Consider the following 23,736-nt stretch of genomic DNA (forward strand, 5'->3'; position numbering starts at 1 on the left):
ATGGTTACGTATAAGTGAATCGTTACAGAACATTATCATTTTACTTGCTTTTTGCGTCCTTTGGTCGGAAGGGTCACGACCCATTCTCAGCTACCTATAATCCAGTGTCATGTATCATCATGACCAATAAAACCGAAAGCCTTAGCTTCTCGTGAGCAGACCATGCTGCTTTGTTTATCCCAAGATGGCGCCGTAAATAAACCCAACCGAATTTTGTCAAAGAACTGTTGGCTTTTCACCTATCTTACAGCGCACTGCGTGGTAGTCACAAGAGACCGAGAGCCTTGGCGGCGTGCTTGACGTGGTCCTCGCCGAAGGTAGAGATGAAGAAGTAGGAGTGGTCGTAGCCCTGCGAGTGTGTCAGTGCCGAGTCGTTTCGGGGGTTGTATACTAGGTTACTCACGTCCTGGTAACGGAGGTTCAGGCCGTCGATGCCGTTATCCTTGACAACCTTCTCGAGGTTCTCGGGAAGAAGTTGGCTCTGCTTGTAGAAGTTGTCGCCAGTGCCCTGATATTGTTAGTGAGATCTTGATCATGAGATTGGAGGCTATGAATTTAAACTTACAACATCGATGAGAGCGGGGAAGTTGCCCTTGTAGCTCTTGAGGAGCTCAGTAGCGTCGTGCTTCTTCCACTCCTCCTTATCCTCACCAAGGTAACCCTTGAAGGCCTTCTCACCCCAGGGGCACTGAGAAGGGTTGCAGATGGGAGCCCAGGCGCTGACGCTCTTGTACTTGCCGGGGTTCTTGAGGAACAGAGTCAAAGCACCGTGGCCACCCATGGAGTGACCAGAGATGGAGACGCGCGATGAGTCAACCTCCTTGAACTCCTTGAAGATGAGGTCAGGCAGCTCGTTGGCGATGTATGTCTCCATCTTGTAGTGCTGGCTGTAGGGGTCCTTCTTGGCGTCGATGTAGAAACCAGCACCGCTGCCAAAGTCATATGAGTCGTGCTCACCGGGCAGGTCGGTCTCGCGAGGAGAAGTGTCTGGGTAGAGAAGGGCGAGGCCGAGCTTGGAGGCGTGGGCTTGAAGGAAGCCCTTCTCTGTGACGTTATCGGGAGTGCATGTGAGACCGGAGAGGTAGATGAGGAGAGGCGCAGGCTTGGAAGATGAGGCGGAGCCGGGGAGGTAGAGGGTTGCGTTCATGGGAGTTCCAGTGACGGCGGACTTGTGAGAGAGCTTCAGGAAGCGTCCGCCGAAGCTGTTGATGGTGGCATTTGTGGTGAAGGCCATGATGGGCTATTTGATGTGAGAAAGATCAAAAGACAATTGCTAAACAAGGTCAATTGAGGGGTATCAGGTTGATGTTGGTTTCAAGAATGAGAAGAAGAGAAAGTAAAAGACGTCAGGTAGTTTATTATGAAATACTTGAGCTGTCCCCAAGGAGGGGAAGCTTCCAGTTAAGGCGTGGTCCGGGGTAACCTTTAACCCCACTATCATCATCGTTACCGGGATGCCCACTACCCAAACATGACGAATGCCGAATTATCTCCCCGATTTGATCTCATTCCCCGCTCCGGAGTCCGGAACCTCCTCCGTGTCACGGGTCGGAGACAAGATACGGCCAATATATTGATTGGTCTTCTAGATATCACGGATGTATTTCTTATTATAATACAATCCCTTCGCTATCTTATGAGTATTTCATGACTTTATCCGTTGTACTGATACATGTCTGCTTGATCTGAATCAATGCCGGGATGCTAACAAAAAATCACAATCATTGCTAACAAGTCCAGAGATCTCTATCCGGCGTTCTTGTCCATTACTCCGTGCCCAGTCTGGTGGATCAAGAACTCGCAACAACGCTCATTCACCGTTGACAGGCAGATAACAACAACATGCAGGCTGTATTTGATGAGGAACCCGAATTCTTATTCCTATCAGTCTTCTACCAGACTAATTCCAAGCTATTTACCAGTCAACCATATTCACGCCTAAACGCCAATCGCTTCCAACGAACTCCGAATTTTGAAATCAAGGGACAACTGCCCAGCTCATAAGAAACATCTTCCTCACAATTACCCGACTGAAGATGCACAACCTCTCACTCATGACTTGTCCTTGCGCTCGCACCTGAAACTGCTGATAAGGGTGTTCCACTCGATAGCAGTCAAGTTGGCCTTGTTTTCATACTCGTAGTCGACTGGACCGAACGTACACCCTGTGGGGCTCTTGCAGATGCCGTCGCAATCGACCGTGCGAGGGTAGCAGAAGAAATCCTCGCCATCTGGGGAAAACGTGCTCGTGTTATGATAGAAAGGCGCTTTGAGTTGATGGCATACATCGAACTCATATACTTCGTGGGTGCATGTGCCTGTTGAGTTGGCACCTGTACATAGCAAGACCTGGGTGACAAAAGGTCAGTACGGCTTAAGGTATAGACACAAGGTACAAAAGGGAACTCTTACACCTCCAAGTTCTCTCTTATACAAAGATAATAGTGGAAAGGCAGAAATGCTCGTGGCCGAAGCAAATGCAGCGATGATCTGAGAGCACTTCATGGCGGTCGTCGCAAACTTATGTTGTCGTTAAATACCTAGATGTAGGTCGGTAGTGGAAATCAAATTGCCAAAGACAGTGACTATTTGAGAAAAGATCGATAGTAAGATGGGTTGGAGTCAAAGAGATATTTAGCAGAGGTTGGATTTGAATTGTTTATATATTGGCAATTGGTCGAGGTAGGCAAGTTGGTGTTAGTCGATCCTTCCTGTTGTTTGTCACTGCCAACCACCTCCTTCACAACACGGCAGGTACGACCAACCGGTTTTATAACAAACTTCCACGACAGACGGGTTTATCCAATTCGCCTACTTTTCTTATGCATTGACTCGCGCGACTAAACTAGACGCAACCTTTCATCATCGCTTAATCCACGTTCTGTAGGGTCAAAGAACTCTCCGCCGACGTCATGTCGAGTGAATGCGCCGACTCTCTGGAGACGATGATCATTTGGTCATCCACAACGTCTGTACCACCACTCTTCTCGAACAAAACCAACAAGAGGAACCAAACTCAGTAGGGCTACCCTAAGGTCGTTCTAAAGTTTACTCGTATGATCTGCGAAGCTACGGCTGCCACGGCTCTTGTTCTAGGCTTGGCCCGTTTCCGGATCAAGGTGACACAAAAATCGGAGGCTAGGAAGAACATTCTAGACCTATGGTTGGACAATTCAATTCAAGGTAACTGAGACGCTCTTCAATGTGCAACGAGCCACTGAAGCTGCAGGGTCCAAATCCTTATTTTCTTTTGGCTTGATAAGACGTCTTGGTCTGTCAAGTCGAAATTGAATGGTATGAGAGATTGCTCCCTTGCTTGGAGATTGGCCGTCTATCAGACCTTGTGACGTATATGAGGAGAGTGCGCATTCGCCGTCCAAGAACAGAAGGTGCCGTCATGTCTCGCGCCGTTGTTTCAGTGAAACACAATTTGGCCGAGCCTATCTGGACCATGATACCCCAAACAAGTTGTCTTCGCTTGACATCATTCCCGCGTGCACTTCCGCCGAGCATATCCACGCTGGGCCAGATGTGACGTGACAACCTCCGTCAACGGTACATACTGTAGGGGCTACTGTTTCCGTCTTCGTGAACACCTTCGGCGGAGTCAATCAACACACTCGTGCAAGGAGACACAGAAGCAATGTGATTTCCTTCTTTTTTTTTTCTAGTTCCTGTGTAAACCAATCTCAAACGCCGCGCTTATACATCATTAATTAACCTCCTGATACACTAGGTACTCAATATGCCAAGCCAGAAGGGAGCGCACGACGTTCCAGCTCGATTGTAGTCTAAAGAAGGTCGCATGGGTATATGCGCCCGGCGGGCAATCGTTTTGTTTCGTTTCGTGCTAATTCTTATCTCGCTTACTGCAACAGTTCCTCGCAGGTCCAGTCCTCATAGCTGTACCACACGCGTTAACAAAGAACGTTCCGGCCACTGTAGGAGCAATCATCACTTACTAGCCATCAGGCATGTATCGCCGCACGATCAAAGGGATCTTCTTCTCCCGCATCTCCTTGATAGCAATCTGTAGGGGATCAGTCTCACCCTCGAGATCGACAAGGACAGGCGCATTCATGCTGCAAGGAGTTAGTCTTTCAGTACTGCTGCAGTTCATCAAGACTTTGCGAACCTGATCTGCAAAGCGCGCGTGCCGAGAATACGCGCTCTCTCGTACTTGGTCATATAGGGTGTTGTGGTTCGCTCGCTCTCGGGGATCTTCTTGTCTTTCAGGAGCTTGTCACCGCCCTTAAGCGCGTTGGCGGCAGCAGAAGGATCTCCAGAAACGACAACGTTATCATCGGGACCGTCTTGTTGCTGCTCATCACCCTCCTCGGGCTCGGGGTCGTAGTAGTCATTGATCTCCTCATCCTCGTACATAGGCTCGTCGCTGCCTAGGAGTTAGAATCGCGTGCGCTTCCACGAGGTTGCCAAGAAACTTACCCTCCAGCGCCGCCCATATCATCATCGCCGAAGTCAGACATGATGTGATTTATTGACAGAGGTTAATTGAGAGCGAAAGTGTTGTCAACAAAGGTTGTCTTTGCAGTGAATGGTTTTAGGAACGACCAGTCCAACCGCGTAAAAAAGTTCTAGAGAAGAACAAAGTAAAATCCGGTTCTGCCGGCGTTTATCCGGCGCAGCTTTAGACAATGGTTCCGGCGCGGAAGCTGTAGAGTGGGTCGCGCCTGCTTCTAATCCCTGTCGATGTAAGTCGTCCCCCACCAAAAAAATCAAGGTCACCGCCTTAAAATCATCTTGATTCTGCCACTTGCAAGCTCGATTTGCCCTTCACAATCGAAGTCGCCCTCGGCATGATACCATCATGAGCAAAAGAGACGCTGTCGAGGCAGCGCCTGAAGTGCCACCAGCCAAAAAGCTTCATTGCGGCGATCCTGATGATATATGTATGAAACTTCAGCAATGGTTAATTCCAAGATATTCGGCTAATACAAATCTAGACATTGATGATGCCGAGGACGACTTGACTAGTGCTCATACTCCATATTCTGTCCAGGGACCCGACTCGCCTCAAACTGTCAACACGGCTGCTACGACTCCACGGGCCAAGTTTCCCTCGGATTTGAAAACCCTTGCTTGTACATGGCCTGGTTGCCCCAAAACGTTCAATCGACCTGCGAGACTCCGAGATCACCTGAATTCCCACACCAACTCCCGCCCATTTAAGTGTTCCTACGATGGCTGCGACAAAGACTATATCGAAGATAAGCATCTGAAACAGCATATAAAAGCTGTCCATACTCTCGAGAGAAAACATGTTTGTCCGAAGGAGGGATGCGGCAAGAGCTTCGTTACAGGTACTCGTCTGAAGCGTCATCAGGCTGTTCACGAAGGCGAGGAGAGATTCCGCTGCCAAGATTGTGGACAGAGCTTTAGGAAGAAGGAAACATTGAGCAAGCACGTCCGTAAGGACCACCAAGGCTTGCCTGCACTTCAATGCTCTGAGCAGGGATGCACACAAGCTTTTGACTCAAAAGCGGCTCTTAAGCGGCATCGGGAGAAAGACCACGGCGAAGCAAAGTTCTGGTGTGGCGAATGTGGCCTGCAGAAAATGCCTGATGGTACTGAACAGCGTATTGGGTTCACGACAGAAGTGCTACTTCAAGCACATATCCGCCAAGAGCATCAGAACTGCATCTTCTGTGAATTCAAGCCAGCTTCACGCTGGGATCTTGAAAGACACATTGAAATGCATCACTCTGGCCAATCTGTTGAGGATCGCAAGAACATCCCTTGTCCCTTTATTGACTGCGACAAGAAGTTCACCAAGAAATCGAACGTGAATGCGCATATTCGCACGGCACACGAAAAAGTTCGGTTCGTCTGTGGCGAAGTCGATCTAAGCAGTTCTGGCCTACAGGGCTGGACGAACGATCAAGGATGTGGTGACAAATTCAGCACAAAGAGTCGACTGGAAGATCACATTCGCTACAGCCTCAAGCACCTTGCCGAGGAGCGTCCCAAACTCTCTAAGCCAGAGCCGTCTCAAGAAATTAATCTCATCGATGAGCTTTCCGGCGCCGCCAACCAGGCAGACCGAACCATCTCATGTCCTCACTGTCACGAAGCCTTTATCCGCTATCACGACAGAGATACACACGTCGAGTTGTATCACCCACCAAACCCCGACCCCTCTTTGCTCTTGTCTGGGGATTACTTTGATCCCTCCCAGTTCTCCTTTGACAATAGCTATCCCAACACGCCCTCTTGGCCTATCATGTCAGAGGATGAGATATTCGCTGCATCTATGGACTACGGTCCTCTTCAGGATGACTGGCCTGAAGACGAGACCAACATACTTCTTTTGGCACGCGATCCAACGATTCAGGACCCTCTTGTCGATCCAGCTCTCGGTGCCATATAATGAAAAAAGGAACTATGTAAACAAAACAGAAAATGGCGTTTTCACTTGATGACGGAACGGAAAAGCAAATAGATACCCAGCCTCAAGGCTCTGGTGGAAGTTTTCTCATGAGAACGAAATATTTATGCCACCTGATGAATGGAATGTTTTAATCACAAAAAGTGGGATATGATTCACTGAAATAATGAAAGTCCTTGTTGTATCTAGTACCTATAATATGTGCTTCCCGGATGCATGGTATCCTTCCATTCTATAAATAATCCCCAGGTCCCAAGATAATTTTTCAGTCCACGCCCAATGAATCAGATAAAGGTAAGTAGAGCCAACCTAACACCGCGCAGAAAAGAGTCAAGGAATGAATAAAAAAGGAAAACCGGTGTATAAGTTCGTGTAACATGAATGCTTTTGTAAGCTGTGTATATCTCATGGAGTCGAAGACTCTAGTGAGAACCTACAAGAGCGTTGCTGAATCCGAGCAAAGCCATGCCGAGGAACCCAAAGAAGATACACAAGTTGCGACTGTGGTTGAGGCTCAGACTCTCCACAAACAACTGCAACGCTACACTAACCATGATGCCAGATGTAACAGCAAAGAGGCAGGCGTAAGCAACCGCACTGGGCTGCATGTTTGTTCTATCAGCAACCTTGAACCAGAGTGCAGCAATGCCTGCACCGATAGGCTGAGAGAGGCCACCGAGGAAGGCTGACCAAGCCATGGCACGCCAACGAGAACCGAGAGCCATGTATAGTGGCAGACACATGGCAAAGCCTTCGGTAATATTATGGACGAAAAGAGCCATGAAAACATTGAAGCCCAGAGAGGGGTTCACATGGTTGGTTGCATACGTGATGAAACCTTCGGGGAACTTATGCAAAGCAATAGCTATAGAAGTCTGCAGACCAATGGACAAGAAGGCGTTGGTTGGGACGTGGTGATGATGCTGGGCCTCGACATCCTCATCGCCTGACACAGACGAGCATGAGGAATCGTGCTCGGGGTCTTCTTCTGGGACGATCGGGTCCAAAGGCTCGCGTGACTTGGCTCGGCTGGTGCGGTATGTAGGTCTAACAAAAGGCTCGATGGATTCTTCGCATTCATGGTCATGGTGATGATCATGGTGGGGGGCATGAGAGTTCTCGTGTCCGCGACCTAGGAATGACCCTGTGGTAGTGCGAAGAATCTGAGCTTGTCGTCCAGGTCTGCTAGGTAGGCTGGTACGGCTGCTAAGATGCTTAAAACATTCCTGACCGCATGGATCTGAGAATCCGTAGCAAGAGTTCGACTCGTCGCAATTGCACTTTGTATCTTGAACAAAGGACATGACGCGCTTGTGGACCTCTCGCATTGACTTTCTTCTCTCGGGAAAGGCGTCTGAAAGTACAGTAGTTGTGCGGCTGCGGGTTGGACTAGCGGGTCGTCGCAGGTCGTCGCGGGCGGATGCTTGGCGCTTGAGAGGACTGGTCGGGCTATCCAACGTCGACTCGAGCAGAGGTGTGGACTCGGTGGCGGCATTATGTGTGTGTCCGTTGGCAAGTCCAGACAGCGACTTATCAATAGGTGCTTGGGACGATCGAGGGCGAGAAGATTGGCGACGGGTTGCTCTGGACTGTCGCCGCTCATGTTGGCATGACGTATCTTTGTTCGCGTTCGCATTGTCATCATGGGAATGATCGCATTCGACAACGTGAGTCGGCATAAACTGGTGAAGTATTCGCGAAACACCCTGGATACCGATGAAACCGCCAACGAAACAGGCCATCATGACGAGGCCAGCAGCTTGCTGAGACCATTTGGCCTGCTTGAAGTAGTCTTTGGATTCGGGCAGCATACTATACAATGCGGAAAAGAGCTATGGGCGCATTAGCAATGACGATAGGCGCATACAGTCGGAGACATTACCATAACACCGAAACTCAGGCTGAGGGAGCAAGCTAGGAAAACATTGCTATCCTGGATGCGAAAGTTCTTCTTGCCAGGAAACAAGCGTACGATCACGTCAACACATACTATGGAGGCGCCAACAACGCAGGCTGTATTTGATTGTTAGATACTATTTCTTAAAGCGCATTGAAGTAAAGAGACGAGTGCGACTTACCAATTCCGCTAACAACACACATGATCCAGCCGCGGGTATCATTGTCGAGCCCGCTCGAGGCCACCGCCGTGGCCATGATGTTAATAGTGTACCGCCTTTTGTGAAGGAGATGCGCTCTCGATGGTGATGGGCCTGGAGGATGATATTGTAGACTGTGCTCTTAGCTGGCCCTCAATTCCAGATGTTGTTCTGTGCTGTATTGTATAGTGTAGTTACGGGCGCAAAGAGAGAGAGCAAAGAGCCTGTCGATCTTTTTTTGGTTGATGTCTGACGTAGCGAAGGAGCAGGGGCAAGGTCCGATGCGATTTTGTCTAGCGCAGGTGCGGTAGACTAGGTAGGGGAGCGGGGACGGAGGAGACGGAGACGAGACCTTTTTAATCGAGTAATGGTGATCGATCAATGACAGCGAGAACCTCTATGAGCTAAGCGCTGTAACTCGAAATAGAGACAAAGAGAGTCGAGGTTTCGAGGAAAGAAAGAAAGCACAGAAGAATAAGCTTTGTCACGAAGGAAGCCAGGGTCTATTTCAAATGGATCATTATGGAAACTACTTCGAAACTCTTGCCCTCTTTCAAGTCAGAAGACGAATAGACAAACCCTAGATTATCTAGTCCTCCCCCTTGGACCCTTTCTGTCTTTTTAGAGGCATCAAGACTGGGGTCATCTTGCCCGTGCACCTCCATCAAAGTGTCCCTCAAGGTTCTCACGTCTCAGCATCCGCGCACCATTGGACGATACGGTCTTTTTGTTGGCCTTTGGCTTACGAATAGTCGCGCCTTATTGTGATTGTACAGTAGCAGTAGTAAGACATTTAAGAGGGGAAAGTGCGTTATTAACGAGGATTCACAGCAGATGTCCGTTTCTGAATCGTGGGGGTTTGGGCAGCTATTCACATACAATCCCATACTTTACTGTGTCAGATTTTCACAGTAGCTTTTGTGCATTAACTAATTCTAAACTGTCTGACTTACCTTATGACTGGTTCTTTATGCATAGCCGTTGTGTAACATCACTTGCAGATGATCTAGAAGTCGCTGCGTTCTCATCATGATATCACAGAGTTCGATTTACTTCGAATTGAATGCGATCTAATGCGACGAATCAATTTATTGGGTTTGTCATCCCCCACCATCTTAAAAGCCAGGCATGAATACCGATAAAATTGATTGTGGCCAGTCATCACCATCACGTATCCAAGTTAACGGTCAGTAGATGAACCTTGACACTGAAACTTCAGCTACTTGAATCACCTATCTTAAGCAATTCCAAGACGTAACTGCATTAAAATGGATGAAACTGGAAGCCGGCATGTACTCGTTGCACAAAGGCTACGCACATTCCCATTTCCAATAAGGCGAATGTGCATATGTCTCAGGGTCATACTCAAGCTTTAGGATAGCATTAATTTCATTGTAGTACTGTAGTTACAATGAGGCTAAATAGAGCCCCGAATCGATGATCGACTGAGACTGAATGCTTGGGTTGTCTCTAAGATCGAATACTGACCAATGACGTCAAACTCTACCGGGCAAGCAAGACCCCTAAATCCACTGATAACGATAACCTACGGCACAACACCGGTCCCCCACGTTCCGTCCCGAGCTGTAACCCAAAAATTCTACGGGTCCGTCCATCTCCAACTCCGATCTCACTTGTGACCGACTTCAGACATCACGGGGCTCTGCAACTCAACACCATTGGGCATAGATCACGCGTGATCTTGCTACTAGCTGTTGATATCCTCATATTTAGTACAAACTTCGCTCATTAAGACCAAACTCTATTTCTCGTTCTTTTTCACCGTTCGCTTCAAGGAACAACCATGTCCAAGACTACACTCGCTACTATGGCCTGCCTGGGCGCAGGTGGTGGTGCCGCGATCACCGCTACTCTCTTTGCCCTCCGAGGTGGTAAGCGCGTCGAGGAGACCAACACTCTAGCTACACCTCCTCCATCGACATCAAACTCATTTGCCGCCCTTCCAGCTCCTACCGCCTCGCCCTCCATTCCTCCCGCTCAGGTCTTTGGCCCTCCCGCCTCTGCCCCTCCTCCCAACTTTCCGGTCGACATCAACGCTATTGTTAACCCCGCCGGTCTCTTCGAATATGGCTTCCCTGGCCCTGTCGCCGATGTCGCCAACCGCTCTGGCCTTGTCTCCGCCTACGACCGCCGTCTGCGAAACCCCCACTGGGTCGTCGAACATATCACCCGTGAATCTCTTGCTATCCGCGAGGGCGACCGAAAGCACAGCCACTTCGTCGAAGATGAATCTGTGCCCGCAAAATTCCGCGCTGGCCTGAAGGACTATTATCGCAGTGGCTTTGACCGTGGTCATCAGGTTCCTGCTGCTGACTGCAAATGGTCCCAGAAGGCTATGGACGATACCTTTTATCTTTCAAACATGTGCCCTCAGGTTGGCGATGGCTTTAACCGTGACTACTGGGCGCACTTTGAGGATTTCTGCCGTCGCTTGACTGTCAGATACCCCTCCGTTCGCATCGTCACAGGCCCTCTTTACCTACCCAAGAAGGAAGCCGATGGCAAGTGGTATGTCAAGTATGAGATGATCGGAAACCCTCCTTCTGTCGCTGTGCCCACACACTTCTATAAGGTGATTTTCGCCGAGGATGGCCGTGCTGGTGGAAATGTTGCCCTGGGCGCTTTCGTCCTTCCTAACGCTCCTATCCCCAACTCCAAGCCTATTACCGACTTTGAGGTTCCTCTCGAGGCTGTCGAGCGTGCCAGTGGACTCGAGTTCGCCGACAAACTTCCTCCTCAGCGAAGACGTCGTCTGTGTGCTGACCACACATGTGCTCTGGTGATCAAGGAGTACGCGGAAAAACAAAAGGCTTTCCCTAAGAAGTAAACAATTGAAGTTTGGATCAAGCATGATGTACAATAGGAAAAGAAACGAGGAGCATTACACATAGGGACGAATGGGTACGGGATGTTTAATGATCGATTCCCGGTGAATAACTCACGGGTACGACTGCATACAGAGGCGTCAATGATGTCGTAGCATATAGAACCAGTCATGCATAGCATAGTTTGCGCATATCGACAAGCCCGGATGAGTTAATGAATCATGGGTAGTATTCAAGAATACCTTGGTTTATATAATATTAGACTACTACCAAAACCATGCCTGACACCGCGCCAAGTATACACAGGGTGGCAGCTTAATTATAGCCACCCTCAATCACTTTCACACCACTAAAAACGACCGGGACGAGCCGTTTTTTTGTTTTTCGACAATGAATGCGGAGTTCGCGCTCCTATCTCGCCCTCGTATATTTGCCCTGTCGTTGCTCATGGCGTAAGCTATCCTCCTGACTGGGTAAAGGAGCTCTGCGCCGGATGTTCTCTGCCTTCTCGGCGTCAAGAGCAGACATAGGAGGCGGTGGGACCGGCATACCGAAACCGCCGGGCGGCGGAGGTATACTGCCGGGGGGTGGTAGAAGACCAGGAGGTAGCGCTCCCGGTGGTGGAAGAGGCACGCCGGCTTTCTTCATAAGTTCGAGCAGTTGAGCAGGATCCGGAGGGTTGTTAGGGTCCAGGCCAGGCAGAGGTGGCGGCGGTATGCCCCCATTAAGACCAGGCAATGGGAATGGTAGAGGAGGTGGAGGAGCACCCGAACCAGCACCAACACCGGGGATAGGGGGAGGTGGAACAGCAGATCCCAGGCCAGGCAAACCTCCACCAAGAGGAAGGCCAGGAATGCCAGGGAGGCCAGGAACGCCGGCTTTCGGGGCGTCTTGATCAACCAAAGCGTCCATCTCATCCTCCATCTCCTGCTGCTCCTCTTCCTGTCGCTGTCGGCGATTACCACGACGATCCCATGTTCCTTGGGCTTCAGCAGCCGCTTCACCAATATGGTAGCGATCTTGGAACACGTCTGTATCGCCTGGTCGAGCCCGACTCCAGAAGCGTGTAATGCGATCGTTTGAGCCTGACGCTAGAATATGACCAAGGGGGTGCCAGTCCAGTGACCAAATAGCAAAATCGTGTGCATGCTGTACCTTGTGCATCGGCCACACTGACTGCGCAGATACTGTAGTCGGATCGGGGCTATCGTAAGGTGCCACTGTGAAGGGCTGGCCTGGTGGTGGATTGGGAGAATCGAGGAGGTAGTGGTACAGCGAGCCATCCATACCACCAGTGCTGAGAAGGTTGGGGTGAACGGGATGCCAGGCAAGAGTAGTAATGTCCTTTTCGTGGCCCTTGACAAGGCAGATATCTCGCATCATGCGAAGATCGAATACGCGAGCAGTTTGATCTCTGGCAGATGTTGCCAGACAGGCGCCACGGACCTTTTCGAAAAGGACTTTGGTGATCGTGCTCTTATGACCGTGCAGGGTTGTTAGACAGCGACTTGTTCGAGGATCCCATAGCTTAACCAGATGATCCTTTGAACCTGACACAAGCAATCCCTTGGAAGGATGCCAATCCACACTCTTTGCATCCCAACCATGTCCCTCGAGCTTCGATTCCATCTGTCCCAAGGCGAAGTCGAAGATTTTGAGGGTTTGGTCGTCACTAGCGGTGACAAATTTCGAGTCACTAGGGCTGAAGGCAAGGTCTCGAATGGGATCTGTATGTGCGTTGATACTCTGAACGTTGTTGAAATTGGGTTGCCAGTACTTGACAACTCCATCATGATCGGCTGAAATCAGCCAGTCGTCACTATGGGAGTACTCGAGGGCTCGGATAGCAGAATCGTGAGCCTGCATAATAGTTTCGAAATTGAAGCCTGTACCGTTCCATAGAGTAAACTCGCCACTCGTTGAAGCTGTTAATAATCTGCGACCCTCTGGTGTCCATCGCACAACGTTGATAGGGTGCTTGATCTTGTTAAGAGATGAGTGAAGGTGTTTGATTGGGATGCTGTCGGCAGCTTTGGTCACTCTGGCTGCAGGGGGGAGCATCTGTCTTCATGTTAATCACAAATATCTGTCAGGTGTAAGAGTATTGCTTACATCAACGATGTAACTGACGCTAGGCCTTTCAGCTTCGCCAGTATATCCTCCCTTGTAGCTAGGGGCACGATCATGTTGCCAATGTGTGATGGTAGCGCCATAGTCAGTCACAGGTCCTATAGGTTGATGGTCAGTCTATGAATAATCCGAGTGTATATTATAACCACAATGAAACAGATATCAGGAGGCTTTCTGATGGCCTCGAGAGATTCCTCCCTCTACGATAGGATAGTGTAAGTCTCTATAAGAGTCCATCCAATCTCACCACAGCCGCACCTGATGCATCCGTACACCCCCTGATACTTTTGAAGTATGATTGAATTCTTCGATATTTTGTTCAGTCGCTGTCACTAAACAGCATGATGAAAAGAACACAATAGGGAGGACCTTCAAAGAAAATGCATGTCAATAAATATGGATATACTTACGCCGACCCCTAACTTTGACAAAGGCTCCATCTTGGCCTTGACCACCGCCACCATGATCACCACGAGGCTCATAGGCCATCGTGATAGTTTCTCTTTGACGATTCAAGCATGCGCTGTAGGGATAATGAGAAGCGCGTCGTTGCAAGTGGGTCTTGGAAGATTAGGATGACACCAAGTGAATTTAATGAGATTTTCTTTTTAATAGATGATGGAGCAGTAATCGTAGGCTTGAAACAACAAAGTCTCCGAGGGTATCAATGGTGAAAGTTTGATGAAATCGAATTTGATAGAGAATAAAGACGATGCTGGTCTCTCAGGCGCGTGAGAGCTCTCTCTGAAGTCTAAGCTATCAAGCTAGGTTATGCAAGCGACGATTAGCCGGGGCGTCTGAGCTTGGAGTAAGTCATGTGACTCTCTTGGAATTGGAGAAGGATGAGTCAGCGGATTCCGCCGGTCTAAACTTAGATTCTCAACGGTTAGATCTGATGAGATCAAAATGCCTCTCATGGAAGTTCATGCAGCAAAAACAAAGCACCGTAAACCGAGTTGTTGGGGTGCAGAGACTGCAACTCCACGGTTCTACCCGAGCTAGGGATTTACATGCATGTATGGTATGGATATTGTTGGAAGGTACTGTTACTGTAGTATGCAATACAACCGCACTTTCACATGCTTTTCTCACTTGCTGTCACCATACCATGCTATGCGCAGAGATACGTAAAATCACAAGCCATCTGGGGGGCCCAGCAGCGTATTAATGCCCCTGTAGCGCCACAAGCCAGTGGCTCGAGGGGCCCAAGATGCAGCGGAAGTCAGGGGGGTGAAGTTCCCGGGACCCCCTTTTTAGCGTTGATGAATTTAAAAGTCCCTTATTGTCTGGTAAGAAATGCCCTGATGAGATGGAAAGCCCCGCCATTGAGACGAGACTGCGACAGAAGTAAACGTTTTTTTCTTGCGTGGCTGGCTGCATCCAATGGATGGGAACGAACGACTTGGCGAGATGGACGAGGAGAGGAGAGGAGGTCATTGCGGGACAAGGAAGTCAAGTAAATATAATTAATAACCTGGAAGTCTAGATTTCCTCGCCTCCTTTTTTGAGTTGATCCTCTATCTCACAACATTCCTGTCCTCTGATAATCTCAATCGACATTGTTGGTCGTGCTCTATCTTGAGGCTCTCTCTGGTCCATAGGTTCGCTGCAGCTGCGACAGTGGCGCCCTCGGTATCTTATCATCCTTGCAGCCGCCACCCTTGGCTTGGACTTTGACTGTTTGTTCTACTTTGTCCTATCTCCGTCGGCTACCTACTTAATTCAACTCAACTCAACTCAATTCCTTCTTTACTTTCTGCTCATTTATAGTTTATTCTCTTGCGATTAGTCTGCCGTCTCGGCAAGGCTTGTACAATATGAATTCGGCTACAGCGACAAGTACTGAGACGTCGAATGGCTCTGCCTCTGCCTCTGTTTCCAGGCGGACCGGCCACGACGTCACCCATGAACCGCAGAATCGCACCAACGGAACAGCTACCACAGGTCCTCCAAAGAAGCCTGGACAGAAGTACAGACACGTCGCTGCGGTTCACAAAAAGACGAGACCTTCATGCTTGAGTCACGATTCAGATGCTGCTCCCAGCTTTATTGGGTTTCGCAATCTCATGGTAATTGTGCTTGGTACGTTAAGCCCCTCATCATGATGTTATGGCTTGGTTGGTTAACGCTTGGCAGTGGTTGGAAACTTGCGATTGATGATTGAAAACATCCAAAAGGTACCTATTTATTCATCAATACCCTCAGAACAACCACTAACTCATTCTCATAGTACGGTGTCCTGATCTGCGTGAGGTGTCATGATTACAGTCGTCAAGATGTTTTCTTGGGTCTTCTCCTTTACTTCCTCATCCCATGCCATCTTCTCGCCGCCTACTTGATTGAGTTGGCAGCTGCTCAGCAGGCACGAGGTTCTCTGAAGCGTGTCAACGATAGCTCTCCCGGTGGTCCTTCAGAGCAGGAACGCAAGAAGTTTCACAAGACCTGGGTCATTGTTGCATGGGCTCATCTCTTCAACATCACACTTGCTCTGCTCCTCACGACCTGGGTCGTCTACTTCAAGATCCACCATCCTCTCATTGGTACCTTGACCGAGATGCACGCCATTGTTGTCTGGCTCAAAACTGCTTCATACGCCTTCACCAACCGCGATTTGAGGCATGCTTACCTGCATCCTGTGGAAGGAGAGCGCGAACTTGTGCCCGAGCTGTACACACAATGTCCGTACCCGCAGAACATCACCTTTACCAACCTTGTCTATTTCTGGTGGGCGCCTACGCTTGTCTACCAGCCCGTGTATCCTCGTACGGACAAAATCAGATGGGTCTTTGTGGCCAAGCGTGTTGGAGAGATCTTTGGTCTCAGTGTGTTCATGTGGGTTGCAAGTGCCCAGTACGCTGCACCTGTCCTTCGAAACTCTCTCGACAAGATTGCTTCTCTCGACCTCATGTCCATTCTTGAGCGGTTGCTTAAGCTGTCGACCATCTCTCTGGCCATCTGGCTCGCTGGCTTCTTTGCGCTATTCCAATCTTTCTTGAACGGTCTAGCCGAGATCCTGAGATTCGGTGATCGATCGTTCTATGACGACTGGTGGAACAGTGAGAGTTTGGGAGCTTACTGGCGCACGTGGAACAAGCCTGTCTACACATACTTCAAACGTCACTTGTACATGCCCATGATTGGTCGTGGTTGGAGTCCTTCAGTGGCCAGCTTTGTCGTTTTCCTAGTATCAGCCATTCTCCACGAGATCCTCGTCGGTGTTCCTACGCACAACATCATTGGTAAGCGCAAACCCAGTCTTCTTAATCGCGTATGCTGACCTCTGCAGGCGTTGCATTCTTGGGAATGTTTCTCCAACTTCCACTCATACATCTTACCAAGCCTCTCGAGAACATGAAGCTTGGCCACACGGGTAAAATTGTTGGAAATACTATCTTCTGGGTGTCGTTTACTATCTTTGGACAGCCCTTTGCCGCCTTAATGTACTTTTACGCTTGGCAAGCAAAGTATGGCAGTGTCAGCAAGCAGATGATAGTAGCGCCTCAATGAAACGTATATAGCAGTGACCAGAGGCTTAGTGTGCCTCGACGTTGTTCAGCTAGCTTGTATAGTTTATTAGCTAAATGTTTATTCGGTGGATTCGTATCGATCAACCATCCATATTCCTGGCTACACTGAAACGTGATTATGTCTTGATGCATCTACCCGATAAAGGGCATCTTTGTTCCAACCCTCTTGCGATACTCCACATAATCATCCTTGAAGAACTCAACCAGCTTGGCCTCCTCATGCCTGATTCTGGCACTGAAAAACTTCCAAAGCACAAACCCATAGGCAAAGAAGCACAGAACGTTTCCAAGGACCAACTGCGTTCCCAAACCCCAGTAGAAGAACCCAAAATAACTTGGATGACGGAACACAGAGTAAATGCCTGTGGTAACAAGCTCATGCGAGTCCTTCTTCCTCGTTTGCACATGATGGTTGAAACTGGCTCCAGCCTCGAGCATGGCCACTGAGCGAACAACCTGTCCGACAATGACCATGGCAAGACCGGCGGCCAGAAGCAGATGGCCAGTCCCAAAGGGTGCCCAGTTGCGTTCAGGGAAGAAAACATTGACAATGGCGCATTCAGTGAACGCAGCTGAGTGAGCGATAGCATATCCTGGCCAGTTCGCAGTCAAAAGGAAGCTACCAATGCTGGCAACAAGAGTGTTCTTCTCAGCCGTAGTCCAAAACTCAAGGAAGTGGAAAGCTGAAAGAGCAAAGAGGAAGAAGGGTACCCTCCAAGCAGGACTCGACGTCATGACTAGAATGGTCACCATGGCGATACCACTCGAAGCCAAAGCAATACCCAGACAAAAGGCTCGCATGGCAATGCCGGAGAGTGACTTTTCCTGGCCTGCGAAGTAAGGCTTCAGGATCATGAGTTCATTGATAGAGTGTGAGTTGCCAGGAAAGGAGTCATGATGAGAAGGCGCAGCTTGATAATGAGCAGTTGAGGGGCTAAAGTCCAAAGGCCGAGCGCCAGCGGGTCGAGAAGTTTCTACCATGGTCTTTTTAGATGAAAAGTCAGAGAATAATCTATACGATCTCATGAGGGTTTCTAGGGGGTTGATTCAAGTTCTGTATGTGTGAGATAAGGGGAGAACGTACAGTTTGTGGAAAGAGGAGCACAAGGTATATATATAATAAGGAAGAAGTAGTTTGCAGTTGAGAAATATTATAATAAAGAAAAAGTAGTCGAATAGTAAAGAGGCGTGTTGGCCCTCGTCCCTCGGAGCGGCGTCTGCAGTTTTGGATTGTGAGGCAGAGAACAATATCAAGATTGTTGGTACTAGCTTGAGTTTGGAGGTATCCACATGAGCTATGGCTCTAGGGTGAGCAGGCGACGATTTGGAGGTACTCCTCATCTCCAAGTACTTCTAGCTCAGTTTTAGTCAAGGAATCGATTCTTGTCACAAGCTCCTAGGCAGCCACAAATATATCTAAAAAAAATCAGAAAAGGTTCTGATCTTATTTATTATACTCTTCAAAATCATTATGTATGCTCTTCGGTATGATTTATCGTTTTGTGGCCGATTTCGTCTTCTCATCGGCGGTAGTTTTCGTTGTTGCGGGACTCGCTTTGTTGCATTCTAGGTACCTTAGCAAAATAGGTACCTACAACCGCCAGTTCTTTTGTCTGGAACAATGTGACAGCTGATCCCCTGAAGACGATACCAAAACTGAAAATCACATGGTCATTGAAAATATGATTCTCTTGAGGTTAAATAGTTCAATAATAAGATTCATGAATTTTCAAACAACCATGTTTCCCTCCAAAGTTGAAGGTTTTTATGGTCGACTTCAACTAAAGCCTGAGATGGATTCTGAATCCACGGATGATAGCAAGAAGACTATGGATATCACCGATCATGGTATTCAACTGAGAAAGTCAAGTTCTTTGTTTGCAATTCAGGGTATTATAAGCAACGCCATACGCCGGTTCCATGCCTTTCTATACCATGTTCTAGTGTCCATCGATTTCCTTGTTGTGTATCGCCGTTCCGATATTTGATAGCGGTCTTTGTGTCCTGAGCTGGAATATCATGTTCCCTGAACCATCGGCCGGTGACATAGGCCTTGGGAGATGAGAAGAACTTGTCCCCGAAAGCATAAGAGATGAAATAATTTGGTCACTTTATGCTAGCCCAGAGGAGCTCTTAGACTACTTTATTCTAGTAGCCTAAGCCTTAGAGGACAATTCCTCTGTTACTCGTCTGATAGGCTATTGTGACGTGAGAGATCCAGTGGCAGTATTGGAAGGGTTTTCAAACAAAGAATTACTAAAGCCCACCCTGGATCGAGAAAGAAGAAATAATGAGGGTCAGTACGTTGATAAAACCCCAAGTACAAGGGATCCAAGTATTCATCTCGTAGTATCCCGCAGAGTAGACAGCACCCAGCCTGATGGATCATTAGGTTAGCACGAACGGAACCTTAAGGGAAGGAAAACCAACACTAATCCAACAATACTTCCAGCCATGACTGCTTGAAGCCCGGCCACAACAAGATATATGACAGGTAGGGCCCATAGGTATCGCCATGATGACTTCTTCAAGCCGTGAGTGAACAAGGCAACCAGGACCGCTCCCAGATGGAAGATCTCATATAAGATGAGAGTCCATAGCAGGGTGAACCACCAAACGTCGATGACATAATAGAGGGTGTATTGTTTGCTCGAGGTCTGGTCGTATAATGTTTGGACGTTCAGAGACGGGAAGCGCGGCGTCTGATAGCTCTCGGGAGGTGTGTTAGGGAGCGCCATCTACATTCAAAGTGGTTAGAATGGATATTGGTGAATAGAGCTTGGCTGAACATACCGTGTCATGTTATGTCATCATATCAAATGGAATAGCTATGCTGCTGTTGAAGCTATTTCGATATCGCAGGATGGTTGCGATTATGGGGCTGTTGAATTGGCGTCGACAGGGGGTAGACAGAGCAGGGGTGTTCTGATGGAGCTGTTGGAGCTGGAAAAGTCCCCCGGAACGTCATGCGCCAGGGCCTCGGCAAAAGCCCGTGAAACCGACGGGAACCTCAGGCGCAACCGCGACCTCGGAACTTAAACTCCAACTCAAATTCATCCATTCCTCATCATATCGACGACAAATTCGATTCATCGAATAACCCGAGTGCGTCGATTCGATATGTCTACCGATAGACTACTCAGAACAGTCTTGCAACTCTACCAAGACGTCCACGATGCTGCCAAGACGGAGCAGATAATCGGCTCGACGACACATCTCCTCACAGAGCTCACCAACCCTCTGAACCTCGGTCTTCTCACATCGCAACTATTGACAGCGCCAGCGGTATGGTTTCAACCGGGCGGTATTCGAACTTCTGTTCGAGTAATAAGCATATACAATACGGCCGCCGCGCGCATTCACAACTATGAAGTCGCCAGCCGCGATCGGAACGAACCACATGAGGGCAGTGGACTGTCATGCGAAGAATGGACACGCTCTGTTGTGAAGGGGGCGGACGATCGATCGAAGCGATGGCAACACCTTTTGGTTTTGACTGGCGTTCTCATGGGCATGGAGTCCAGCAATCGCCAGTCTTTGTCGCGTGGACTGAGGAATACTCTTGAAGAGGCAGTTGTGATGGCGGCGAACCTGGCGCTCGAGAGACGCGAAGAGGATGGGCCAGTTGCAGGCGCATCGATCGTTATGGCCTTGAACTTTGCTTTCCCCATGCTTTCCGAATACCACAGGAGCCTCATCAACTGTAACGCGCTGTTGCCCTTGATCGTATGGACGGTCACTGCCGAGGAGGGTCTCGTCCATGGTCAGTTCCTGGCTCCGATCAGCGCCGAAACCGTCGAATCACCAAATCATCTTCTTGCTTGGTCACCAAGTACACCGTCGTTCCACTTTATCCAAGAATTGGACAGGCGACCTACATTGGCGAATATGGGCCCGTTGGCTAGACTTGCTGGCTACGCTGTTCAGCAAGCAACCGATACTCAGGCGGTGATCGCTGCACAGGATGCTCTTGTCGCATTTACCAACAATGTACTGGACATCTGGCGATCGAACCGCTTGAGCGATATCGACCCAGCCCTGGAGGGTAACGTTCTCACACAGGAAACATTGACAAGCACCTGGCCGGTTCTCTGGAATCTGCTCAGAAAGCTCATGTTTGGAACAGTCGCTATCCTACAAGCAATTGTGTCGCGAAGTCTGCTTGACCCACGAATGCTCAACGATATCGCCGCTCCTATTATTGCGGCAAAGTCCCTCCGCGTATTGCGCAACATCTTCTTCATTTCTTCAAGAAACGGTAACAACGCGTTTCAAGTTTATAATTTCACTTATTTGACATCAATCGACTCTATCTCTAGAAGTGCGGCTGCTTGTCACCTTTTCCTTCAAGAGTTTCGACCTGCAGAGGATGCATCGACATCTAGTACATACCTGCAAAGATCGCTGGACTTGTTCTACCTCAACCTTTCTGAACATTTACCACTCACATTATCAACCGATGCTTGCGATACACTCATAATTAAACCAGCGATTGCATACATTTCTCATGAAGGGCCAACAACACAAAATATGGTTGAGATCTTTGAGTCCGCTCACAGCGCTATTCTCTCAACTATCTCTTGTCCACAGCACAGCCCTCTCACCATCGAACTTACACCTTTCTATATCGCCCTACTCTTCAATTCTTTCCCGCAGCACATTTCGTCTCGTCAATTCCGAGTGGCTTTCAAGACTGTCATGCAGATTGTATCGCCCCCATTCCCCATTGCAGAGTTGGAGCCATACCTTTCAGAGACATTGTTGGAGATGCTTCGAGCTTCTATATCGACGGCGTCGACGGGTCTTCTTCCACCAACCGCAGACATTGCATCGCAAGCCGCGATGGAGGAGACACAGGAAGTACGCTATTCTCAGCAAAGCTCTCTTTGCTTAGCTCTAGTCGATTCCTTGCCACATCTCCCGCTTCCCTTGGTAGAAGAATGGTTTACAATTGCGGCTCAAGCCATGAATGAGATCGAGGACCCTGTATTACGGGAGCCTGTCAAGGAGCGATTCTTGGAGATTCTTGTTAGTGGAGAGTTGGACGTGGAGCGAGCAGCCACTGGAGTAGCATGGTGGGGAACTCGAGGAGGCCGAGAACTTATTCTTGGTGCAAGTGCGGAACCTGCAATGATGAGTGGTGCATTGCCTGGACCTGAAAGATCCAGCCGACTGTGAAGATGACATACACCGGCATAGTTGCCATTGAGTCTTTGCACTGTGGGAAGGCTCTTTGAACTTGCCATGACAGCAAGCAGAGCTTAGAATGAGCTTGTTCTACGTTGCTTTAACGACCCAGAGTAACTCGGACGGCAGTTATTTGGAGACCGCAATCGTGATTGGAATGGGCGACGTAGTGAAACAACCCAAGCGGTCTTAAATCTCTTGGTTGGATCATCTGGTATCGTGGGAAACCCCGCGGCGGACAAACGGACACCGAGGTTAATGGCCGCGAGCCTTATGCACTTGTGTCACTTGTGCTTGAGTCTCTAGCCACAATAGGCCATGCATGCTTCAAGGAGATCGAGATTGACCGGAAATTGAGTGTCTCTACATTTAAGAAGCCGGACACGCCGAACGATGTAGTTTGCTCACAGTTGGTAAATACCACACGTGCAGACATAAACTATCAGACAGGCCACGAAGTGCCAGCCCAGAAATTTGGTTTAGCTCGGAAATGCATGATGTGATCGTCTGAGAGACAGCGGTGATCTACCACCATCCCAGACACGTCTACTCTACTCTGAGATAATTTTGGAATATGGAGTTATACCCGGCTATTATAAGTTACTACGACCTTAATATACATTGAAACCTGGGAATTGGTTCCCCAATATCAGGGAAGAAGCTACAGAAGCCAGAAAATTGCAACGGTGAATTGCCAAGGTAAGGGTCCTCAGGTGAAGCGGGGTCATCATCGTCACTATCGAGAAGTCAAAACATGGGCAAGAGCTGTTCTGTTCTGGAACCTGAACGAGCGGGGAGTTGAGACAAGGTTGCTGGGCCCGATTCCGATTCCGAGCACGATTTCGACTTAACTTAGACCCCGGCTTGGCAAAGGAGGGAGATGTCACTCGTACAATTCGATCCCTCTCTCCTCTCTTCAATGCCGTCTCTTCCTTGTGCGGGGTGCCAACCTGTTGCTTCAGCTTGTCTTGGTGAAGCTTACGGGCACAGTTAATGTCCGGTATTCTTCGGCATGATTGTGAGAGATCTGGACTCTTCTGTTAATGATTTGGTTGACCGTAACTTGACGGTCCATAACTCCATATCGATAGCTTGTTATGTTATGTTAACTAGAAGCTGGCATAGCCACAGTCCGTGGAGCTCTAGGTCAGCTCGTCCGGGTTCGGGACCTGATTTTGGACCCTGTCGAGCTGGGTCGCGGGGTTCCATCGATTGCTTGTTCGGCTTTAGCGTTGTCCAAAGTCACTTTAGATCAAGGTCAATGCCGCCAATGCAGCTTTCAGGCAGATCGACGGTATGAGTACGTACCTCGACCCTGAGCTACGTCTAGATATCGGTATTCTGTCGCATCACCACCAGCCAACATGACGACACCAGACCAAGACAGGACAAGACAAGACATATTGAGACGTCGAGGCCGATCCAATTGCTTACAGAAGAGGCTGATTCGTGGGAATGTAACACTTGGTCACTAAACAATGCACGAACAACAGGTTTTTGATCTAAAGTATGTATGCCAGACATAAGTGATAGAGGGGTTGGAC

General features: G+C 48.9%; 11 protein-coding genes across 11 annotated transcripts; 4 read left to right on the forward strand and 7 right to left on the reverse strand.

The window, feature by feature from the left end:
• Window position 1: 1 nt before the first annotated feature.
• B0J16DRAFT_361775 (Alpha/Beta hydrolase protein) lies at window positions 2-1,374 on the reverse strand. The gene is made up of 3 exons (XM_046129778.1): window positions 566-1,374; window positions 404-508; window positions 2-349 (listed from the first exon to the last, which is right to left on the reverse strand). Exons 1-3 carry the CDS (start codon window positions 1,232-1,234, stop codon window positions 266-268), a joined length of 858 nt encoding a protein of 285 aa, XP_045984260.1. The 5' UTR covers window positions 1,235-1,374; the 3' UTR covers window positions 2-265.
• Window positions 1,375-2,052: 678 nt separating this feature from the next.
• On the reverse strand, window positions 2,053-2,505 carry B0J16DRAFT_382231 (uncharacterized protein; the record flags this gene model as incomplete). The annotated part of the gene is made up of 2 exons (XM_046131221.1): window positions 2,053-2,349; window positions 2,413-2,505. 2 exons carry the CDS (start codon window positions 2,503-2,505, stop codon window positions 2,053-2,055), a joined length of 390 nt encoding a protein of 129 aa, XP_045984261.1.
• A 1,361-nt stretch (window positions 2,506-3,866) lies between these two features.
• B0J16DRAFT_382232 (RNA polymerase, subunit omega/K/RPB6) lies at window positions 3,867-4,487 on the reverse strand (the record flags this gene model as incomplete). Its single annotated transcript, XM_046131222.1, has 4 exons — window positions 3,867-3,903; window positions 3,963-4,082; window positions 4,136-4,393; window positions 4,447-4,487. 4 exons carry the CDS (start codon window positions 4,485-4,487, stop codon window positions 3,867-3,869), a joined length of 456 nt encoding a protein of 151 aa, XP_045984262.1.
• Window positions 4,488-4,792: 305 nt separating this feature from the next.
• On the forward strand, window positions 4,793-6,559 carry B0J16DRAFT_412818 (uncharacterized protein). The gene is made up of 2 exons (XM_046133345.1): window positions 4,793-4,910; window positions 4,965-6,559. The coding sequence occupies exons 1-2, from the start codon at window positions 4,829-4,831 to the stop codon at window positions 6,386-6,388; spliced, it is 1,506 nt and encodes a 501-aa protein (XP_045984263.1). The 5' UTR covers window positions 4,793-4,828; the 3' UTR covers window positions 6,389-6,559.
• B0J16DRAFT_91895 (ZIP zinc transporter-domain-containing protein) lies at window positions 6,542-9,009 on the reverse strand. The gene is made up of 3 exons (XM_046134683.1): window positions 8,485-9,009; window positions 8,289-8,419; window positions 6,542-8,238 (listed from the first exon to the last, which is right to left on the reverse strand). Exons 1-3 carry the CDS (start codon window positions 8,558-8,560, stop codon window positions 6,829-6,831), a joined length of 1,617 nt encoding a protein of 538 aa, XP_045984264.1. The 5' UTR covers window positions 8,561-9,009; the 3' UTR covers window positions 6,542-6,828.
• A 1,099-nt stretch (window positions 9,010-10,108) lies between these two features.
• Window positions 10,109-11,611, forward strand: B0J16DRAFT_336953 (uncharacterized protein). Its single transcript, XM_046127296.1, has one exon. The coding sequence runs from the start codon at window positions 10,307-10,309 to the stop codon at window positions 11,348-11,350; it is 1,044 nt and encodes a 347-aa protein (XP_045984265.1). The 5' UTR covers window positions 10,109-10,306; the 3' UTR covers window positions 11,351-11,611.
• Window positions 11,555-14,170, reverse strand: B0J16DRAFT_91918 (polyadenylation factor subunit 2). The gene is made up of 3 exons (XM_046134684.1): window positions 13,889-14,170; window positions 13,461-13,576; window positions 11,555-13,409 (listed from the first exon to the last, which is right to left on the reverse strand). Exons 1-3 carry the CDS (start codon window positions 13,965-13,967, stop codon window positions 11,760-11,762), a joined length of 1,845 nt encoding a protein of 614 aa, XP_045984266.1. The 5' UTR covers window positions 13,968-14,170; the 3' UTR covers window positions 11,555-11,759.
• An 844-nt stretch (window positions 14,171-15,014) lies between these two features.
• Window positions 15,015-17,092, forward strand: B0J16DRAFT_336959 (MBOAT, membrane-bound O-acyltransferase family-domain-containing protein). Its single transcript, XM_046127297.1, has 4 exons — window positions 15,015-15,560; window positions 15,615-15,655; window positions 15,709-16,717; window positions 16,765-17,092. Exons 1-4 carry the CDS (start codon window positions 15,296-15,298, stop codon window positions 16,983-16,985), a joined length of 1,536 nt encoding a protein of 511 aa, XP_045984267.1. The 5' UTR covers window positions 15,015-15,295; the 3' UTR covers window positions 16,986-17,092.
• Window position 17,093: 1 nt separating this feature from the next.
• B0J16DRAFT_412823 (Isoprenylcysteine carboxyl methyltransferase family-domain-containing protein) lies at window positions 17,094-18,241 on the reverse strand. Its single transcript, XM_046133346.1, has 2 exons — window positions 18,090-18,241; window positions 17,094-17,989 (listed from the first exon to the last, which is right to left on the reverse strand). Exon 2 carries the CDS (start codon window positions 17,984-17,986, stop codon window positions 17,138-17,140), a length of 849 nt encoding a protein of 282 aa, XP_045984268.1. The 5' UTR covers window positions 17,987-17,989; window positions 18,090-18,241; the 3' UTR covers window positions 17,094-17,137.
• An 886-nt stretch (window positions 18,242-19,127) lies between these two features.
• Window positions 19,128-19,889, reverse strand: B0J16DRAFT_91943 (uncharacterized protein). Its single transcript, XM_046134686.1, has 3 exons — window positions 19,799-19,889; window positions 19,436-19,743; window positions 19,128-19,382 (listed from the first exon to the last, which is right to left on the reverse strand). The coding sequence occupies exons 2-3, from the start codon at window positions 19,741-19,743 to the stop codon at window positions 19,262-19,264; spliced, it is 429 nt and encodes a 142-aa protein (XP_045984269.1). The 5' UTR covers window positions 19,799-19,889; the 3' UTR covers window positions 19,128-19,261.
• A 236-nt stretch (window positions 19,890-20,125) lies between these two features.
• On the forward strand, window positions 20,126-22,183 carry B0J16DRAFT_354661 (uncharacterized protein; the record flags this gene model as incomplete). The annotated part of the gene is made up of 1 exon (XM_046129386.1): window positions 20,126-22,183. One exon carries the CDS (start codon window positions 20,126-20,128, stop codon window positions 22,181-22,183), a length of 2,058 nt encoding a protein of 685 aa, XP_045984270.1.
• Between the last annotated feature and the right edge of the window lie 1,553 nt (window positions 22,184-23,736).

The sequence above is a fragment of the Fusarium flagelliforme genome (genome assembly GCF_020744385.1).
Source record: "Fusarium flagelliforme strain FIESC 12 MPI-CAGE-AA-0113 chromosome Unknown B0J16scaffold_3, whole genome shotgun sequence".
NCBI lineage: Eukaryota > Fungi > Ascomycota > Sordariomycetes > Hypocreales > Nectriaceae > Fusarium > Fusarium flagelliforme.

Excerpts from the sequence above, each read along its gene's own strand:
- B0J16DRAFT_336959 (XM_046127297.1), top strand. The coding sequence starts at position 15,296 with ATGAATTCGGCTACAGCGACAAGTACTGAGACGTCGAATGGCTCTGCC. Across the intron at positions 15,656-15,708 it reads TGATTGAAAACATCCAAAAG|TACGGTGTCCTGATCTGCGT; the intron begins GTACCTATTTAT and ends TCATTCTCATAG. Across the intron at positions 16,718-16,764 it reads TCCTACGCACAACATCATTG|GCGTTGCATTCTTGGGAATG; the intron begins GTAAGCGCAAAC and ends TGACCTCTGCAG.
- B0J16DRAFT_91895 (XM_046134683.1), bottom strand. The coding sequence starts at position 8,560 with ATGGCCACGGCGGTGGCCTCGAGCGGGCTCGACAATGATACCCGCGGC. Across the intron at positions 8,420-8,484 it reads GTGTGTTGTTAGCGGAATTG|CCTGCGTTGTTGGCGCCTCC; the intron begins GTAAGTCGCACT and ends AATCAAATACAG. Across the intron at positions 8,239-8,288 it reads GCCTGAGTTTCGGTGTTATG|CTCTTTTCCGCATTGTATAG; the intron begins GTAATGTCTCCG and ends ATGCGCCCATAG.
- B0J16DRAFT_91918 (XM_046134684.1), bottom strand. The coding sequence starts at position 13,967 with ATGGCCTATGAGCCTCGTGGTGATCATGGTGGCGGTGGTCAAGGCCAA. Across the intron at positions 13,577-13,888 it reads TGTCAAAGTTAGGGGTCGGC|GACCTGTGACTGACTATGGC; the intron begins GTAAGTATATCC and ends ATCAACCTATAG. Across the intron at positions 13,410-13,460 it reads GCGTCAGTTACATCGTTGAT|ATGCTCCCCCCTGCAGCCAG; the intron begins GTAAGCAATACT and ends ACATGAAGACAG.
- B0J16DRAFT_412818 (XM_046133345.1), top strand. The coding sequence starts at position 4,829 with ATGAGCAAAAGAGACGCTGTCGAGGCAGCGCCTGAAGTGCCACCAGCC. Across the intron at positions 4,911-4,964 it reads CGGCGATCCTGATGATATAT|ACATTGATGATGCCGAGGAC; the intron begins GTATGAAACTTC and ends ATACAAATCTAG.
- B0J16DRAFT_336953 (XM_046127296.1), top strand. The coding sequence starts at position 10,307 with ATGTCCAAGACTACACTCGCTACTATGGCCTGCCTGGGCGCAGGTGGT.
- B0J16DRAFT_91943 (XM_046134686.1), bottom strand. The coding sequence starts at position 19,743 with ATGGCGCTCCCTAACACACCTCCCGAGAGCTATCAGACGCCGCGCTTC. Across the intron at positions 19,383-19,435 it reads GGAAGTATTGTTGGATTAGT|GCTGGGTGCTGTCTACTCTG; the intron begins GTTGGTTTTCCT and ends ATGATCCATCAG.
- B0J16DRAFT_412823 (XM_046133346.1), bottom strand. The coding sequence starts at position 17,986 with ATGGTAGAAACTTCTCGACCCGCTGGCGCTCGGCCTTTGGACTTTAGC.
- B0J16DRAFT_361775 (XM_046129778.1), bottom strand. The coding sequence starts at position 1,234 with ATGGCCTTCACCACAAATGCCACCATCAACAGCTTCGGCGGACGCTTC. Across the intron at positions 509-565 it reads TCCCCGCTCTCATCGATGTT|GGCACTGGCGACAACTTCTA; the intron begins GTAAGTTTAAAT and ends TAACAATATCAG. Across the intron at positions 350-403 it reads TGAACCTCCGTTACCAGGAC|GGCTACGACCACTCCTACTT; the intron begins GTGAGTAACCTA and ends ACACACTCGCAG.